A 19,328-nucleotide genomic window follows, 5' to 3' on the forward strand; every position below is an offset into this window, starting at 1 on the left:
AAAAGAAAGCAGCTTGTTTTGAAAATGGCTCCTGTGTAAGGTGTGCTTCATACACCGCTACACTGTTGACAATAATTTTTGCCCGAAAAATGTGACCGCACCTTATAGTAGCCTATAATGAAAAATTTAATTTAAAAACTTTTGATTGAAAAGTGTGTTTGTACAGTATTTCTTTAAAAATAATTGACACTTGGTTTGGTATTTTGTGCAATGTGACAGCCATATATTTAAGTGTTGCTTAAGTGTCCAAACACTGTTTAGGGCCACTGTGCATATGGAAAGAAACAGACCTTAAATAATGTAATCACAGCCGTACAACTTTGCAGTTCAGCAGCTCTCACAGAATTCACTTTCAATAGCCTATATTCACTCTTTTACTTTCACTCTCTGTATTACATTATATACTATTCTTTTTTTCTCCTCTTTGTACGTTCTATGTGAACAATGCAGAGAATGATTTATTCCTAGACCTGATATTGTTAAAAAAAAGATTATTTAAGACCCTTGGACATTGACAAAATGGCAGCAGAGAGCTATCAATGGAGAATGTGTTCTAGTGACAGGTTAAGGGTTAAAGTAATGTTCTATTGTATCACCCTACACTTCACCAACAAAAAGACACTGTGGTCTTTAGAAACATTTTGTTTGGTCAGATTTTGTCACAAGTATGACCAAATCTAGTTAGCTTCTTTGCCTATTAGAGACAAACTTCTATCCGTTTAGTTTAGATTTGTTTTCACAAATTGGAATTAAGTGTAATAAACCAAAGTGAAGTTCTGTATTCTATAATGGACACTTTGTAGAGTTTGCTCAGGAGGACACTGCTGACCAATCAATTGTCCCCAAACCCATAACCCCAAAGGCAAAATTTCCTGTTAAAAACAAAAACACATTTCGAGAGATCTAGTGCCACAGTCCCCAATCTGCAAAATATTATATTTCATAGACTAAATGAAACACTCATTCAGTGTTTGCGACGCCCAAAACCCACTATAAATTGGTTATTATAGCATCCATATTCTACCCCAAGTGCCCAAAGTTCATGTTTGTCCTTTTCACCCCATATTTTGTTTCCCCAACCCCATCAGCCTAACTTGTTAAGGCTGTTTGTGTACATCCTTATACTTGACCTTAGTAGTCTTGGTTCTGGTATCCACCAGAGCCGTCATAATTAGCCTCCATGTCGGGGGTGTATCCAGTGTACTCCGTGCCAGCAGTGGGTGCTCCTGCGGGATCCTGGCTGGGATCAGTGTAGTCCTGAGAGAAGAGAGATGAGCTTGCGCCTAATTTGTACTTCTGGAATCCAAGGAAAGCTTGACCAGCCTTTAAGAAAATGAAGATGCCGGAAGGAGAGGTTTAGAGGGTGGGATCAGAGGGATTAGCAATGGAAATGACAGGATTATGGCAGCAGGAATGGAGGATTTTTTTTTTCCAGTTTGGATGGTGAAGGCATCAGTTAAGGAAGCCATGTACAGTTTAATTGGAAGGAGGGAATGAGAATGACAGGATGGGACAGAGAGATAGGGAGAGAAAGAGAAAGAAAAGCAACATTAGTTTGATTAAGATACAAGATTAAGATGGTTAGTCAGCTTAAAGGAGAACTCCGGTCAATTTTAACATTGAGCTCATTTTTTTGTAAATTTGGAGTGCTGTCAATACAGAGAACAACGACAAAAATCGGTGTTGCCTACACTGTGTTATCCTCTTTTTAAAATTTGCACCCTGTTGACTTCAATGGGGCAATATTTAAACCTGCTTTTAGCCTCTTAACATCCACAGTGGCAGCAACATGTGTTATCCAAAGTCCACAGTAGTCGATTGTCGAGTTCATGCGCATAGGTTTAGTTACCTATGATCACGCGCGTGAACTCGACAATCGACTACTTTGGACTTCGACCGAAAACAGGTAAAATACAGGTAAATACAGGTATGTGCGCTGGCTGAATTAACATCATTTTTATTCATATCTTTCACATCTACTGCAGTCAGATTCACCGTGTTCACTCTGAAGGAATCACTCACATGACCTGTGCACTTGTAATGACACATCAAGGATGTTAAGAGGCTAAAAGCAGGTTTAAATATTGCCCCATTGAAGTCAACAGGGTGCACATTTTAAAAAGAGGATAACACGGTGTAGGCAACACCGATTTTTGTCGTTGTTCTCTGTATTGACAGCACTCCAAATTTACAAAAAAATGAGCTCAATGTTAAAATTGACCGGAGTTCTCCTTTAACAGAGTCAAGAATAAATTTAGGAAATGCTCAAGTGAGTGGCTAGCACATAGAAAACCCACATCCAAAACAAAATGTAGAACTTGAGTCAAACTTAATAGAGTTTAATCGAACAGCATCTGTCAGTACATTATAAGATCTATCACAAAGGATAAATATACATCATAGATAGCAACAACAGCAGCTCAATTGTAAACAAAAATAAGATCATGAAATGCAATGGCAACAATAGAGGCAAATGAGCGGGAAATAGTGTATTTCAGACAATGTATCAGGATGCGATATCTTGTAGACAACCTATAACGTTACAAAACAATTCTGTAAAGAGCTCAGCTGAACATTTCATGTGGAACTGCCGCCCCCTAGTCAATTAAAATTGTAACCGCAATTTAAAAAACAATCAAATAATAATTTTCTGGAGAAAACAGATTATCTGGCACCTTCAAAGGTTTGGGGTCGGTAAAATTAATCATTGTTTTTGAAAGAAGTCTCTTATGCTTACCAAGGCTGCAATTATTTACTCAAAAATACAGCAAAAAGAGTAATATTGTGAAATATTATTGCAATTTTCTATTTAAATTTATTTTAAAATGTAATTCATTCCTGTGATGGCATAGCTGAATTTTCAGCATCATTCTTCAGTGTCACATGATCCTTCAGATATAATTCTAATAATATGATGATTTGATGCTCATGAAACATTTCTTGTAATTATCAATGTTGAAAACAGTTGTGCTGCTTAACAGTTTTGTGGAAAACATGATACATTTAACATGATAAAAAGTATTTTTCAAAAAAAAAAAAAAAAAAAAAAAAAAATTATTATAATAATCTCACTGACCCCAAACCTCTGAACGGAAGTGTACCTTTAACCCCAAGAGATAATCAGCATATAATGACAAGATACCATTACTATTATAAAATTAAGAAAAATAATGTTTTTCATAACTTCATAATTCCAGGCAGATATGTGTTGAAATGTTATTTGAAGCTCTTCCCAGTTCATACAAGGGGGTTTAGGGCTTGATATGGCACTTGATATGGCTCTTGACATGGCAAAAAAACCAACCAACCAACCAACCAACCAAACAAACAAACAAACAGATAACATGTAATATCTTCATTGGTATTCATTGGTGACTATAGGATTTGAAGGGTGCTTTTGTAGTTAATGTCTATGGCATAGTAAGCAAATAAGTATGCGTGCGGTAAATGTTAGACAAATGGAGGTGGCGTATGAGGGGTGAACAGTTTGTCGTATTCCTCTTCAAACGAGACTTTCTTTAGGCGCTCCAGGGCCAGCAGTGTAAGAACACCCTAGAGAAAAACAGATCGGCCAGAGCCGGCGATCAACAGAGAGAATGACTGGAAAAACATTTCAACAACACTGGTTTAATCTTATGGATGCAGCTGGGTGGTTTCTGGAAGAGAAGTGCTTTGAGAGATTAGAGGTTAGAAGGATATATGCAAACAGTGAAGCAAAGATTACTGGGGTCAATAATTCTCTGGAAAAGTACAGAAAGTAGATTAGAGAATGAAGCTGTGTTGATGTTCACAGGTCATTCATTGAGAAGAAAGACAGGCATGCGGTCTAACAAATTTTCAGCTGAAAGAGAAAATATGCTGACAAGCTTTGCTGAAAACATGAACAGAACTTTGACTGGATAACACAGATAAATCATTTTCACTGTAAACGTTGTCTCTGGATATTTAGATGGAAAGAGATTTTCAGTTGATGAAAATGTATTTGAGAAATATTTTTGCCTTTATTGGAAGTTATTACAAGAAGTTAGTGTAATCACTTTAAAACAAATATAAATATGTTTTAAATATCTAATATAATATATTAAATGTATAAAATTAGCATTTTGGTCAAGTGAGTCCTGAATGGTTTTGGTGTGTCACAGTGTTGTTATTGTTAACTAAAATGATTAAAAATTATTTTCAGTGATTGAAAAAAAGTTTTAAATAAATTATTTTATTTATTTAAACTATTAGATGAAATTAAAATTTTAGATGAAAAAACTCAAACTTAAAACTTACTGAAAGAAAAGACCTATTCTAAATGACCTATCCTCGTAACTAAAATGGAAATATTCTCAGTACAGACCCATGTGAATATGGAGAAGAAGGCGAAGGTGATGGCTGCTCTGGCTGCGTCTCCGCCCTCTTTGAGGGGGTTGTCCTCTGGTTTAGCCACCTGCCACTGATTGGCCAGGAAACAGAATCCCACAAACCACACGAAAGACCAGAAGGCTGAGAGAAAAAAGGGAAAAAGGTTTAGAATTTCAGATCAATAAACAGCGCAATAAATGCCTTTGATTGAAAAAAAAAAAAAAAAAAAAAAAAAAAAAACACGAATAAAAATAAAATGATCTACAAACAAACCTAAAACAGAGTGATATTCACAATCTAAAGAAGGTCTGATCAAAACAGTCAATTTAAATTTACAGGCATAGATGGCGCCATTGCACCACAAATCCAGCACAGCACTGCAGCAAGTTTAGAAGCAGTTACATTTTACCAACAGAGGGCAGTGTCTTAAAGTAATGCTGCGGTACAGGAAGTTCGGATCACTGCTGCATCCGAAAGCTAGAGGTAGAAGGCAACAAGATACCTTCATCTGATTGATTTTTGAAGGCAGCATAGATGTATCCTTCGCTGCCTATGATATCCCACAATCCTGTGCTTTTGATTCTGAGAGAGTTGAGCTAAAAAATAAAGATGGCATCTGAAAGTTGCGGTTAGTTTGTGTGTATATGAACGTTTTTGATCAAAATTCCATATTTGATTTAATTTCTAGTGTGAAATTACTATTGTAGTAATGAAATTTGCTTTGTTATCACCAAAGCTCTCACTACTTTGTTGTAGATCCTTAAACCATTATGCTGCATCAGAAGTTTGTCCTATATCAGTTTTGTGAGGGACCTTTGTGCGCAAACACTGCCTGCTAAGTCATGCTGAGAAGGTAGCAACGCAACAAGTCAGCTTCCTAAGCTTTAGGGACGCAGCCCTAGACTCTAAGTGTGCTTTTGAGCCAAGAAGACCTTAGAAACAAATGTATATGGGAAACATTATTAAAACCTTCTTAGAACCACATAAAATAATTTATAAGTGTTCAAATGAATAAAATCTAATGTGTGGTTTGTAAAAAAAAAAAAAAAAAAAAAAGTGAGGCAGATTCAACAGGAGCCTTGCAGTAAATGTATCTTATTAGTGATATAAAATATTGATATGCAACACTTCCATTCATATCAGCAGTTTACCTGAAACTCCAATATCAGCTAACACAGCCTTCTTGCGGTCTTTGACGCTGCTTATCTGAGGAAAGTAGATGTCCAGTGCCATAAATGCAGCACAGCAGAGGAAGGCCAGGGATCCCATCCCAACAGCATAGTTACAGGCGTTCTGGTTGCGGTTAAAGATGCAAAATTCTTCTACCTCATTTGGACGGTTCACATAGCCCTCATTAGCAATGCATCCAAAGATCACGATGGAAAAGATCTGAGGAGGAGAATTAAAAGAAGGAGACCATGAAGGGAAAACGTGGAAAGAAAATATGAGAATTTGGACTTCACACTTTCATTTATAACCCTGGGTTATTTTGCTGCATATTCACATTGTTCATACAGCCATCAGTATCCTTCGTACACAATGCCAAGTTTAAAGTGTAAGCTAGATTAGTACACAGAGGAGATGTGAAATGCAATGTACCAGTTTAATACAAGAAGGGATTTTGAGGAGGAACAAATTACTGGATTTGGACATGTTTGTCAGTTTAATTTTACTTTTGTTAGTAAAGTCAGCAAGAAACAGAAGTTTGGATAGTCTTTTCTTCCTTATTATGATATATATGCTTCTCGAACAGGAAAAAATGTAGAGTGAGACTTGATCAGGAATTGACTGGATTGTTGGATGGTTGTGGTTTGCTATTGCTGTGATGTCATGTGAGTGACAGTTTGTCCCGCCCTCACGCCGGTAAACACGTCATCAGGGAAAAGATGTCGCTGCACCATGAAGTTATTTTCATTAAAGAATATGAGGGCACATGAATTTTAAATCAATAACGAGGTGCATGGATCAGTCATTTATAATAAATACTGCAATATTCCATAAAAAATAAGTTAATTTTGCCCAAAGCACTTAGTAGAAAGTAAGCTAGATACCCACAAACAGAACTTTATAATTTGTTTTGTTTTCTGAGTTATGTTATGTTAAAAGAACCAGTGATTTAATAATTATAATAAAAAACTTTGGGGCAGATTTGATATACTATTTTACACCGCAAAGGCATTTTTACCCTCCTCTGTAGCCGGGGTTCATAACTTAGGTCTTAGTCCAGCGTTAAAAAGAAACATTAACCCAGAGTTAAACACAGTGTCAAAAGACCTAGAGCCAATTAAAGTTGTTGAAATGTTATTTATGTCCACTGTAGTGCTGATTTCAGCTTTTCTAGTATACAAACAAAGGAAATTAAACTGTTTCTCGCAGCCAACTACAACTTCTGGCTGAAAACATTGTGTGCAGATGCCATCTATCACCACAAACATCACTGATTGATTCATGTCACTTTGTTGCTTTCTGGGTTTGTTTTCTACAGGGAAGCTAGGGTATATTTGGCACTTCCATAATAATAAGTGCCTATTTAGATTCTGATGAGCCTATGTTCTCATTTTGGCTCCAGGAATAGTCAACTATCTTCAAGAGGATGAAGGCAAGTTTTGACAAATGCCAGGGTTTTAACAGCTGGTCTGTGCATCTGTACTATATGTCTGAATGTGTGAGAGTGCGAGAGAGGCACATCATTACTCCACTCATGCAATTAAGTTGAAATGCTCTTGGCTGCCAGCAAACTCTCCCATAGTTGTTCCCTAATTGTCAGGTACAAGCCCATGATTTAACCCCGAGAATCAGCTTTATCATTAAACTAATGTTAAGGGGTTTGGCAACATCAAATCAAATAAACCCTAAATCTCCTAAGATAAAGGTTCAATGGCTCATTCAAACCTTAATCTTGATCAAGCACATACAATCAAGAAGATTACCGTATTTTCCGGACTATAAGTCGCACTTTTTTTCATAGTTTGGCTGGTCCTGCGACTTATAGTCAGGTGCGACTTATATATCAAAATTAATTCAGACTGAGATGAACCAAGAGAAAACATTACCGTCTACAGCCGCGAGGGGGCGCTCTAGTTGGCGGAGTTGTTCAGAAGCGACACGGATGATGAAGAAAATGATGAGGAATGAGATCGCGGGAGCTAGCTTGGTGAACTTGTACTGGTAAATTGCTTGTTGGACTCGCTGGCTTATGTTAATTTAGCTTATTCAGCCTCCCAGATATTTGTTCTTTATGCTATTGTGTAGCTGAATAACGTGTGCAGTGCGTGTGCGGTGCATATGCTGTGCAGGAGCAGCACGCGCTAAAGTGCTTTCACATAAGCTGCGTTTGCAGTGCGTAACTGACCCGCGGCTGTAACCCCAAACACATTGTATTTCAAATCCAGAAGTTATCAGCAAATTTTATTTAAAAAAAAAGAAAAAGTTTTTTGTCAGCATTGCGATTCTCTTTACGTATACCCTTTAATAGACGTATTCACGTTTAAACACAATTTAAACAAACTATTATTCAATGCATTACTTCTATATAATTATATATTAAGTTGCTCAAGCAAGTGGTAAAATATTTACCCATGCACTTATATTAAAATCGCATACATTTTAAATTAAAACTTAAAATTGACAAAAACAGCAGACTCATACCCTTTCTTTTGCATAATTTAAATCTTTATACAATAAGTCTTGCATGTCACAAATAACTTGTTTTTCCACCTCCGCAAATGAGACGAGTGTTGTTCATTATGTCGCCTTGTTGAAGTAAATTGTAGTTTTCCTTGATTTACCAACGCTTGAAGTAAAAAGATGACTGTGAAAAATAGTAGGCTAGTATTTAATTAAATGCATTTATGATGAAATTACTACATTTTCATGTCAATCTGTATTCATTTTGACCACGAAACATGCGCTGTCACTTTAATTCAGCGCGTGCAGCACAGCAAAAATAGACTCGGTGCGGAAACGATCTCTGCACTGCTGTATACTCACCGCACCTGGAACGGATCGACGGACTGCAACCGCGTGCAGTGTGAAAGCTCTGACCTGTTAACAAGGGTACGGAAAAATATACGCACTACAAACGGAGTATGTGTGAAACGGGCGTTAATGTGTTACGTTAACATACTGGACACCTATTCAGTCTGTTGTTCTGTGTGCTACTGTGTAGTTGAATAACTTGCCTTTCCTGATTAAATGTCTGTTCTTGGTCTTGGATTTTGTGAAATAAATTTCTAAATAAATGCGACTTATAGTCCAGTGCGACTTATATATGTTTTTTTTCACTTCATGAGGCATTTTTTGACTGATGCGACTTATACTCCGGAGCGACTTATAGTCCGAAAAATACGGTAAAACATCATCAGCATGAGCTAGTGAGCGAGTAGTAAATAAAGAGCAAGATGAATCGCACTTTGGCAATTGTGTTTTTTATGTGCGCTGAGGAGGAAGCGAAAGAGGAGAATATGGACGTGGTTATGGCTAGGGAAAAGAGGCCAACATGGCATACCAATTTTGCAAATGGTACCTGAGGTAAGGAGTTTTAAGTCTTAGCGCAACGTTGTGTTGATCAATTTGCATTTCATGTTACATTTTTATTGGCTAGTCAGTAGACGTAGGTCGTAGCAGCAAACACAATGTGAGGTGATCATGCTAAATTTCTGAAACTGTCAGAAAATGATCGCAGGCTATCTTTGGTCACAAGACCGTGACAACGGCCGTCTTTGACCCTCTCCCACTGTATGATGTAGAACCACCGTTTAGGAGCCAAGACCACAGTCATCTTTTGTCTGGGACAGCCCAAAATCGTACAATGTGTACTGGGCATAATGGCCGGTTCAGACTGCACTATATGACCCCGATTTTGGCATGATCCACTTGACATTGGGTGTCGTGATGATTCATAAACGACAATTGTCGTTGGGATGCAAGAAACGCGTTTCATCACGTATAGTGTGTCATAGGTAAGGGTTAATGCCCGACAAGGTGTCCATTGTCAGGTATTAATGGACGACGGCGAGGCGTGAACCTCCATTGCCTCCGCCGAAGTCCATTAATACCTGACAATGGACACCTCGAAGGGCATTAACCCGCTTATACCATGGTCACTTGCCAAATAACACATTTTTAAAACATTAGTTTATATTTTAATTAGTTTTACAATTGAAATCTATAGTTTTTACAAACAATAACTTGGTTTCCCTGGTTACGCCTGACGGTTTATTTAGCAACCGGAGATATTTATAGTCCGCTCGATTTATAGTCCGTATAGATACTTTGACTGCCTGTTGCTATGGTTACTCACAGCTGATGTAGCCAACGCATTTATTTATTAATTTCGAACGGTAAACAGTCAGTTTCACCAGAACTCCTTTACTAGGTGTTCTCTATCACTTTTTAATGGACACCCTGCAGCCAATCAGAATCGAGTATTCACCCAGACCATGGTATAATGGACGATAACTGACGCTGCATCTATGACAATGGTATTGGTGCTGCTAGGTGGAATTATGCAATAGAGAGAAGTTTCATGGAGCTATGGCAACAATACTCCTATCTTTATGATGTTTCCTCAAGGGACTACCACAACAGAGTGAAAAAAGTAAAATTTGGGCGAACAATAGCAGAGGCGCTTCAGCAACCCGGTGAGTACTGGAATTAGCATTAAAGTGCCTGTTTTATAGTTTTTCAAATATTTCCTTTCATGCAGTGTGTAATACAGCTATTTGTGAATGTAAACGTTCTGCAAAGTTGTAAAGCCGAAACTGCACGATAAATAGTTATTGCCTTTCAAAAGAAAGAATCAACTCTGAACTGCCTATACGAGTCGTTTGTATTTTAAATCCTACTGCGTGACGGTTTTACGTCACTAGAAAATACATTTGCATAATGCCCCCTATGTTGTACGTTGTCCAGCCCTCAAATCTCTCAAAACGCGGGATTCGCAAAACGCTTGCTCTTGAAAGATGGTTCAGTACCCATCTAACCCACTAACTCATGTTTTTACTCTTACTGAAATACTTACTAAGCAGCTGTGGGCCACTATTACCTAAACTGTGTCTATTAATGCAGATTGTCTGTCGTTCTTACTACTTTGAGTAAAGATAAAGGATGGAGCAAGAGTTGTTTTAAAATGTTTACGTTACATCCGTCAATCACGTTAGTGCTGGGCGAACATATGCACCGTTATTGATACAGTTCGCATGTGCACCACAACAAATTATAAATATACACATCGGTTTGTTGATGGACATACACTTGTTAATGCTGATGGTGAGGAATTACAGTTGCAACATCTCATAATGTACCTCAAACTAAGTAGTGTAAACCAATCACAACAGACTGGGCCATTTGGCCAATCAGAGCAGAGCAGGCTCGGAGAAAGGAGGGATTTAGAGAGACTGATTCATCCGTCGAGTCATTGAGAATCGTTGAAAAATGTGGTGATGTGCAATGAATATTGTGAGAAAATGAAACTGTTTTTTGACTTTTGATGCATGTAAACCTGTTGTAGGAGACCTCCAAAACAAAATTAGGAGCCTTTAAAATAGCATAATGGGGCACTTTAAGCTAGTACAACCATTGTTTGTTTACGCTCTTGTTTTGGGAAGTCAGTCACTCGTTCTGGCTTCTTGACATTACATACATCGTTAAAGACGGCAAGCGATGATTGGTCGGAAAGCAACGTGTAGTCTGACATGTTAATTATGCACGACACAGCAAGAATTTAGAAGTCAAAATCGCATAATCTGACACAGTGACTATTGTAACAGACAAAAATATTGTGTAGTCTGTACCTGGCATAACAGTCCTGCATCGCATTTTAGAAAGTGAGCGTCTTTAGAACACATAGAAAACATTTCTGGAGTTGTGAAAGTAGGTTTGCAGTCTGTATTGACTGTGATGCAATAAAAAGACGATGTATCCCAAAATTAATGCCAAGAAACATCTATCGAGTTGTCCAAGTGGAACGAATGGAAAAAAACATACACACGATGTAGTCTGATTCATGAACTAATTACACTATGAGCTGGAGCCCTTTTTAGTGAATCACAACCATACAGCACGACCATGTTCGTGACAAGATTGTGAACATGGATGTCACAGTAAGGTTAGCCGCAGTATTGTCACGGTTATATATGCGCCACAAGATATCATCATGACAAAGCAGTATCACTGCTGACTGATTGTCCATATGACAATGTTGCTGTTCTTGTAGAAGGTTTTTTTTTTTTTTTTTTTTTAATAATACATTTCTCTCTCTGAGTCTGTGGATTTAAGGAGCTACTGGTCAAGTATTTTGCATGCTTTTAATTAGCTGTCTGGATTACAAGGCTCCATGGCGAATGAGTGCATGAAAGCAAGCATTGTAACAGGCAGCACACGGGATCCTGATCTTGTGATCATCAGGAGCAGAGTTTTACATGCTCTTTTTTTCAACCTGATTGGAATGTTTTAGGCACATGTGTGAATGCGAAACAAGCCATTTGAATGTTTTCATTTTTTAAACAGTGATCATTTGTAAACGTATTACTTGTTAAAATGTTTTTTTGAAAAAAATTGTCTTTTTTGTTTATCTTGTGACAATGAGGTTGTCTAGTCTCTTTAAATAAAAGCATAAACTGTCCATATTCTATACATATTCTATATATACACATTATTTTCACAAGCTTGCATATTGATATTACAATAATATTAATAAGCATTTTAGAATACATTTAATTTATATTCTCTGTTTATGTTTTGAGTTATATCATACTGTGCAGTATTGTATTGTATTGTATTGTATTGTTATTTGCCTCAATTTCCTACAGTGGATTAATAAAGTGCTACCCTAAATATTATATACATGTCACATTTTGTAGAGTTTAGCACCTCCCACAAGTTTGGTGTGTCAAATTTTATTGGTTTTCATTGGTCCTCAATGTAATTTATGGTTCTTCAATCATCCAGACATATCAGCTGGGGCTGGTTTATGCTTGCACCATTTTAGAGCCAGCACCCATGGCTCATCCACCAATAAATCAATCAACACTTTGAGAGGAGGAGAAATACAGTCAAATAGAGCTGTCTAGTTATTCATCAGGGTTCTTTATACAAAGCACAGTGGTGTTCCTGTAGCCAGTTGTGTAATGTTAGATAGTGGCCAAGACAATGACAGATTATAGGAAACCTACAATGAAGTAAAACTAATCTACAGCTCATCAGTGATGCTCTAACATCATAACATATGATTCTGTTATGAACAAATGTATTTTTTTAATGAATCATTTGACCCAGTTCAGTCTGAATCATTGAATTCAGACTAATCCAATTCTTGAGTCAGTGAATATAGACTTACATTTTTGTATTTTTATTACACAAGGCTTCAGATTACCTTAGCAAACTTGCAAAAGGCATATAGACCACTTTCATGATCGCTTTATAGTGCATTTGCATTCATTTTGAAGCTTGCTTCCATTTATTGTAATTAATTGCATGAAAAAGAGCAACCATTCCATGTCTTTGATGGTCTGGATGGTGTGAGGATGTCTTCTTGACAACTAAAAATATATAATTTTCTGTCTTTTTCTCAGTCTATTACATGCCTGCCGAGCTTTGCCTCTCACTCTCCCCTCCCCCTCCAATCCCTCGCTTTTAATCTCCCTGACCTTGTGTTCACTATGCGGGGAAAGAGAGATCACGAGAGAGAGAGAGAGACTGAGTCATAAGACTACAGATGAAGACCACCTATACATCTATAGCGCTTCCCCACACAATCAACCTTACCATCGTTTCACAGTATTCAGAAATCATGCGTCCATGCAGCAACACTGACCGAAGAAACAAGATTAGGATATTTATAAACATCAGTCATATGTACAGTAGAGCAATAGGTCTGCTGTGCTATAAACAGGAAAATTAAATCATACTGCTTTGGTAAATGCTCTGGTACATTTGCAAAATAGCTTGCTTCATGTTAAAGATATTGTAATAGTGCCTCTGATAAAAACTAAAATAGCAAACATGCTGATGTATATTCTTATATATTGTATCAACTTTGATCAGGGGCGCCATTGTGGTTGGGGGGTTGTAAGTAGGTCCTAATCTTCCCCCCTGTTACGGTGCCCCTGAATATGACATATATTCTTAAAGGGGTCACATGATGGTTCTAATAAGAACATTATTTTGTGTATTTAATTTAAAGGTTGTATCAGTGATTTCAGGCCCCCAAAAAACATTTTCACATTCATCTAATCTTTCCTAACGATCCGCTAGCTGCCTGCCCCATGAGCATGTCGTCAAAAAACTGCATCTCTGTAGGCAGCCTAGGCTCTGAGATCTGCACACAAAAACAATTGGGTTCACCAACCACTCAAAACCAAAACAAATAGTGTTCCAACCAATCACTGACAGGGGGAGGGTGTTGTGAGGTTTTGCGCTTGTGCACGGCTGCACGCGAAGTCGGAGCTGAAGAAGAAGTTGGCTCAAAACCTCACAACACCCACCCCCTGTCGGTGATTGGTTGGAACACTATTTGTTTTGGTTTTGAGTGGTTGGTGAACCCAATTGTTTTTGTGTGCAGATCTCAGAGCCTAGGCTGCCTACAGAGACGCATTTTTTTGAAGGCATGCTTATGGGGCGGGCAGCTAGCGGATCGTTAGGAAAGATTAGATGAATGTGATAAAAAAAATTTGGGCCTGAAATCACTGATACAACCTTTAATGCAATGTGTTTACGCAGTATTAGGTAAAAAAAAAAAACATTATTGTTGCTCCTCTATGCCCCGCCTTTCTGAAACGCGTTGATTTTTATAAAGCTCATCATTCTGAAAAGCGCGGTGTGCTCTGATTGGCCAGCGATCCAGTGCATTGTGATTGGCCCAAAAACCTAAAGCGTGTGACGGAAAGTTTTGTCATAGCGACTGGAGCAGATAGTATTTGTAAGGTTGTATTTCTTTAGGGACATAAATTACTGATTATAATGACTTATTCGTCTTATAATGTCTTTTTACACGTCACGCAATCTACGGGTGTGAGAACACTATATACTATGTAAACATAAAACTATGTCTGCATTTGTGATCGTAGAATTGAAAAGCAAGCGCTACTCTATATTACTCAAAACTCGCATTTGAATAGTCAGTAGCAAATTCTTAAAATATGAAAACGTACTTACAGGCTGTGTCTGTGAGTCAGAAGCGCCAGACTGTACTTGCAAAGATGGAATTGCCCCACTTTTTAGAATCAGCCTTTGTGCCCAGCCGGCCTTGTAGTAGCTACTCTCCCAGGTTCTGGAAACAGTCCTCCGAAAAATGCGCAGCACACAGTCGAAAATTTTAGTTGTACTTTTCTCGAACAGTGTTGTAAATAAAGCTTAAGCACTGTTTTCTAATTGTGTCCTCTTTTGGAAGGCCAAACAAAGTACTTTGGCTTTCGCAACGAAAAACACAGCATCTCCACGACATGGGGGCGCCGGCGGCAACAATAACACAGCGAGAATAAAAGTTCTTCTTTCTTTGCGTATACATTTGGGCGGTGTTATGAAACTCTGCCCTCACACACTGATGTAGATTTGTGTGTGTGTGTGTGTGTGTGTGTGTGTGTGTGTGTGTGGGGGGTGGGGGGGGGGGGTGTTTGAACGAAGCGTTTTAGGAAGGCATTGAGCCTTAACTTTTATAAAGAATATCTCTTTAGGTTTGACACTTTGAGCTTTGTAACTCTGCAGATCTTATACATGCACAAACAGCTACATAACACACTAAAGAAAAACAAGAAATCGCATCATATGACCCCTATGAAACTTAAATCAGTTCAAACTTAAAACTGTCCATTTAATTGAACTGATTCAAGAATCAATGATATGTTTGCATCATCACTCTAAACCTTCACTTTAGTCCATGTGGCAGTCTTAATATAATGCCAGCCGTCAAATTCATCTTTACTTTCTTTGTTTTTTTTCTTTTTAAAAAGAATCACACCATTGCATTCAAAAGGCTTTTTATCACAGAATGATTATTATTATATTATTTTATAGTATTCTATACAGTGATAAAGGCCACGCTGATTGGCATTGCATTGTAAATATACATAATCCTTATGAAAATACCCAAGATGGCTTGAAGAACACAGGTAAACTATGGATGTCTTTGTCCATATTAGGGTTTTTCTGGAATGTCATAGGGTTTATTACTCTTATGAATCTCACTTGTGGACTTTCTGCGCGAGGGTTTCACAATCATGACAGAAAATGAAAACACTGACTGCATTAAATTAAATAAAGCAGAAAGGCAGCACAATCCTCCTAATATGGCATCTAAACAAGACAGTTACCCAGAATTCAACACTGAGTGACGTCAGCTTTACATTCTCAATATCGGTATATTGCGACAACCTAAAGATATTTCATTTTTTAAATATCACAATTATTGTCAATCCCAGTATATCGTGACACTCCTACTGTATATCCAGTATTTCTATGTATTTTTTTTATATTATATCGATGCATGTAAATTAATATTATTATTTTTATTATTGTGTTAATTTTTCTCATTTTTATTCATTAAACACATTGAATCTACGTAGCTTTTTTGTTTTAAATACTGACTTGAATCCAGAATAAGAGTGCAATATTGTATAAATGTGGATTAGATATGAGCTAGGCTAATGCATGAGTTAATAGTGATCCATTGCAAGAATATCACAACAACCAGAAATGAAAAAATCCTGCCAGGAAATAAATGAATCACAAACTATGATAATAATGTTAGAGAGATAAAGAGGCTCTGTAAACCATGTTTTCCCCCTTGACGTAGTAACTGTGCAGGAAAAAAGGTGGACATATGGAGAGAAATGGAGAGTGTGTGTGTCACCCTGCAGCAGTATTCAACTGTGCCATTAGTCCCATAACGGACAACAGTAAAACGACTGTGCTATATTTAAAGCATCACATGCGCACTGTAAAGGACTGGTCAGGCAGGAAGGGTTCTGATTATAATATATATCCTTTAAAAAAAAGAGAACAATTGCAACAGACGAGCTGGAAAATTATGAGGTAATTCTGTTTCACAGAAACAGACATGCTGGTTGAATACAGTATGGCAGCTTGGGAAAATAAATGAATGAACTGCTGCTTATTCTTGCCAAGAGGTTTTTCATCACCCATGTTTTCAAGCTCTTTCTGTGAAATATTTGTCAGTGGGTTTCCTGTGTGAAAGAGACTGCTCACATAAGTCAAAGATCCAAAAGATCATCAATTTTAAAATGAGACTCTGTTTACAAACAGCAATGAGGAAAGACTCCAAGTCTATCCATCATCATATTTTCTACCAGATCTGAATCATGAGTGAAAGTGGAAAGAGACACTGTTATCAGGATAAATGAAAGGTTTCAAATAAATATTCTAGAGGCAATCCAATTAATGCCTTTACTGTTCATCTATTTTGATTTTCCTCATAGTGAGCCTGTTAGTATCCAGCCTGAGGTCTCTGATTGTTGTCATGCCAATGGAGCAGCATTCACTCAGCCAATCAGAGTATGAATCAGACAAATACACCTCCAATCCATCCTGAAGATTCCATACAGCACTGCACACACACACACATCCACGCCACTTAAAGGTGAAGGGTGTCATTTCTGTGCATACATGTATGCAGGTTGCCCGAACACTCTCTCTATCCTCCGTTGGCTGGAAAAAGAGGAAATCCCACCTCCATCTCACAGTACTGGTTGATCTCGGGATACTCAAACAAACAGAGGAACAATAACTAAAGCGACTTAAGTAATTCAGCGTAATTCAGCTTACCTACTAACATTCAGGATAAAAAGCTCCAACATAGTCACCCTGACCAACAATATATATCGCACAGATGTATCCAATACAGCCAAAACCTTCCAACCCTTTCTGATCAATACATTTCCATGACTTTTCTAGACATTCATGATTGCTGCAAAAGTATTTAAATATAAATCTCAAAGTTAATCAGGGGAACGCAAAACATTTTGCGAGGCAACGCAAGATCGTTGACATAATTTTCCCTCCCATCTCATATTTTTTTTCCTTCACCATGTGCCTTTAGGGGTTTCATAATATTTATGTGTTGTTATCATTAACTAAAAATAAAAATTTTCGTTAATTGAATAAAAGGTGATTTTTGTTTTTTTAAATATTAAATAATAATAAAAAAAACGTAAAATTAGAAAAGTTGCCTTGGCAACGAACTTTAATATAATAAGTTAGAATTACTAATAAGTAGAGTAACTAAAATAACTAAAACGGAAATAATAAAACAATTCATTAAAGCTAAAAATAAATATTTTTTAAATAACAAATGTGATTAAAAATACAAAAGGTATGAAAAATATTTTTTTATTAAACTAATAATATTAATACACAACACCAGTATAAAACACTAATACTAAAATGTTAAAAATAAAATAAATAACAATAATTTGTTTTTATTTAAATAAATTACAACAAATTATTTGTCAGATTCAGATAATTAGCTATTCTCATTTGCGTTAAAAAAAATGGTCTAAGATTTGAATGTGGCTCAGTGGAGCTTTCTAAGCCTCCATGCAGAATATCACCACTGAATTGTTTTATAGACATTTCCATTAAAAAGAAATGTCTTTTTTTTTGTATTTTTATAAATGAGCAATGAATGAGTCAGTGGTCATATTACAAACTCATTATAAAGGCAAATGTATCGATTCTCACAGGTAAATAATTTCAATTCTTGTATGATACCACCTATAGTTGTGGCTTAATAATCACCACTTCAGACACCTGGCCACCCCTCCCCCAAATCAGCCACCCTCTTATAATCTCCCACCACCCCCTCACCATGTGTCTCTCTCTCTCCACAAAACGTTTTATCAGCAAACAGTGCACACATGCTCATTCATGCAAGAGGCACATCTTTAAACAAACCAGGAGCCACTTGATTGAGTTCAGATATGATTAAGGAAATACATGATCAAATAAGCAGTGTTAAAATTGTTCAGTTAGTTAACATGCAGTCAGAAATCTCTCTTGTAAAGGTAAGAGGCAGACGTTGTCAGGTAGAGTAATCCACTTTTCCTTTATGAATACTGAGCTTCTTGAGCTAGATGTGTCAGACTGTGTTATTCTCTACAGCTGAGGTCTGAGTCATGATCAAACTCTCTATTTACAAATAAATCCATGAAATTGAGCTACAGGACAAGTATAGTTATTTAGGTGATCTTATAGTAGGCTATAGCCTATAAGATGATCTGGTCCATTAGTTATACAGTGTTGCTCTAAACAATGGTTGTTTACAGCAACATTTGTATGCTGAATTTCACGAATTAACAATCAAAATCACGTATTCCAGAGAGCTGTGTAATTAAAAAAAAAACATCTGAAAAATTAAATTGAAGAAATGATTTGCGAGCGCGCAGATTAGCGCGCGAGATGTGCATTTAGGCGGCAAAGCTTTACAAGCCGTTAACGCGTCATCACATGACACTCGGTTTCGCGCTTAAATTACGCAATTAGTAGAATCACTCTCACCCATGACACTATTCGAAGAATAGTCTGCGGTTGCTGAAAGAACGTAATTGGATCGAAGGTGCCGCCAGCCTTGCCAGCCCCGTATGCCTGCTCCATCCTCAGAGGTTCGTGATTTCTCCGTGTCGGAAGTTTTTGTTCTAGAGAGATAATTGACCTTGATTTCGAATCAATTTATCCCCGGCTACACCTTGACTCTTCGTGCTTCACCCTCGTCTGTCGTGCGGTCTCGATCTCGGCTGCCCGTTTGTGGAGGGTTTCTTGTAAAACGATGTCTCTTCCACTCCGTACCTCTCTCATTTCAAGGGTGGAGAGAGGAGACTGAGTAAACGCGCATCCGGGGGAATGCGAGAGCGCGCATTATGCTGTCAAGCTTGACGCGCACTCTCGAGGATAGGCGCGCCGCCGAACACGTGCCCGCCAGACGCGTAGTAGTTACTCTCTGTTTATGTTACAGAAATACATTTGAA

At 37.5% G+C, this 19,328-nt stretch overlaps 1 protein-coding gene across 2 annotated transcripts; it reads right to left on the bottom strand.

The window, feature by feature from the left end:
- Positions 1–484: 484 nt before the first annotated feature.
- syngr1a (synaptogyrin 1a) lies at positions 485–19,225 on the bottom strand. Of its 2 annotated transcripts, none has more exons than XM_079874890.1 (4): positions 18,862–19,225; positions 5,502–5,739; positions 4,346–4,491; positions 485–1,323 (listed from the first exon to the last, which is right to left on the bottom strand). In XM_079874890.1, exons 1-4 carry the CDS (start codon positions 18,955–18,957, stop codon positions 1,132–1,134), a joined length of 672 nt encoding a protein of 223 aa, XP_079731016.1. In that variant the 5' UTR covers positions 18,958–19,225; the 3' UTR covers positions 485–1,131. The 2 variants fall into 2 exon arrangements, with proteins under 2 accessions (XP_079731016.1, XP_079731017.1); XM_079874891.1 differs by lacking the exon at positions 485–1,323 and adding an exon at positions 2,324–3,552 and having other exon boundaries at positions 18,862–19,172.
- Positions 19,226–19,328: the final 103 nt, after the last annotated feature.

The sequence above is a fragment of the Squalius cephalus genome (assembly GCF_949319135.1).
Source record: "Squalius cephalus genome assembly, chromosome: 1".
In the NCBI taxonomy this organism is placed as follows: domain Eukaryota; kingdom Metazoa; phylum Chordata; class Actinopteri; order Cypriniformes; family Leuciscidae; genus Squalius; species Squalius cephalus.

What these genes read in the sequence shown, in the direction of transcription:
- syngr1a (XM_079874890.1), bottom strand. Translation starts at nt 18,957, where the DNA reads ATGGAGCAGGCATACGGGGCTGGCAAGGCTGGCGGCACCTTCGATCCA. An exon ending in TTCTTCGAATAGTGTCATGG is followed by an intron (nt 5,740 to 18,861) that starts GTGAGAGTGATT and finishes TCTCCTCCTCAG; the next exon opens with ATCTTTTCCATCGTGATCTT. An exon ending in TCTTCTCCATATTCACATGG is followed by an intron (nt 1,324 to 4,345) that starts GTCTGTACTGAG and finishes ATTTTCTTAAAG; the next exon opens with GCTGGTCAAGCTTTCCTTGG.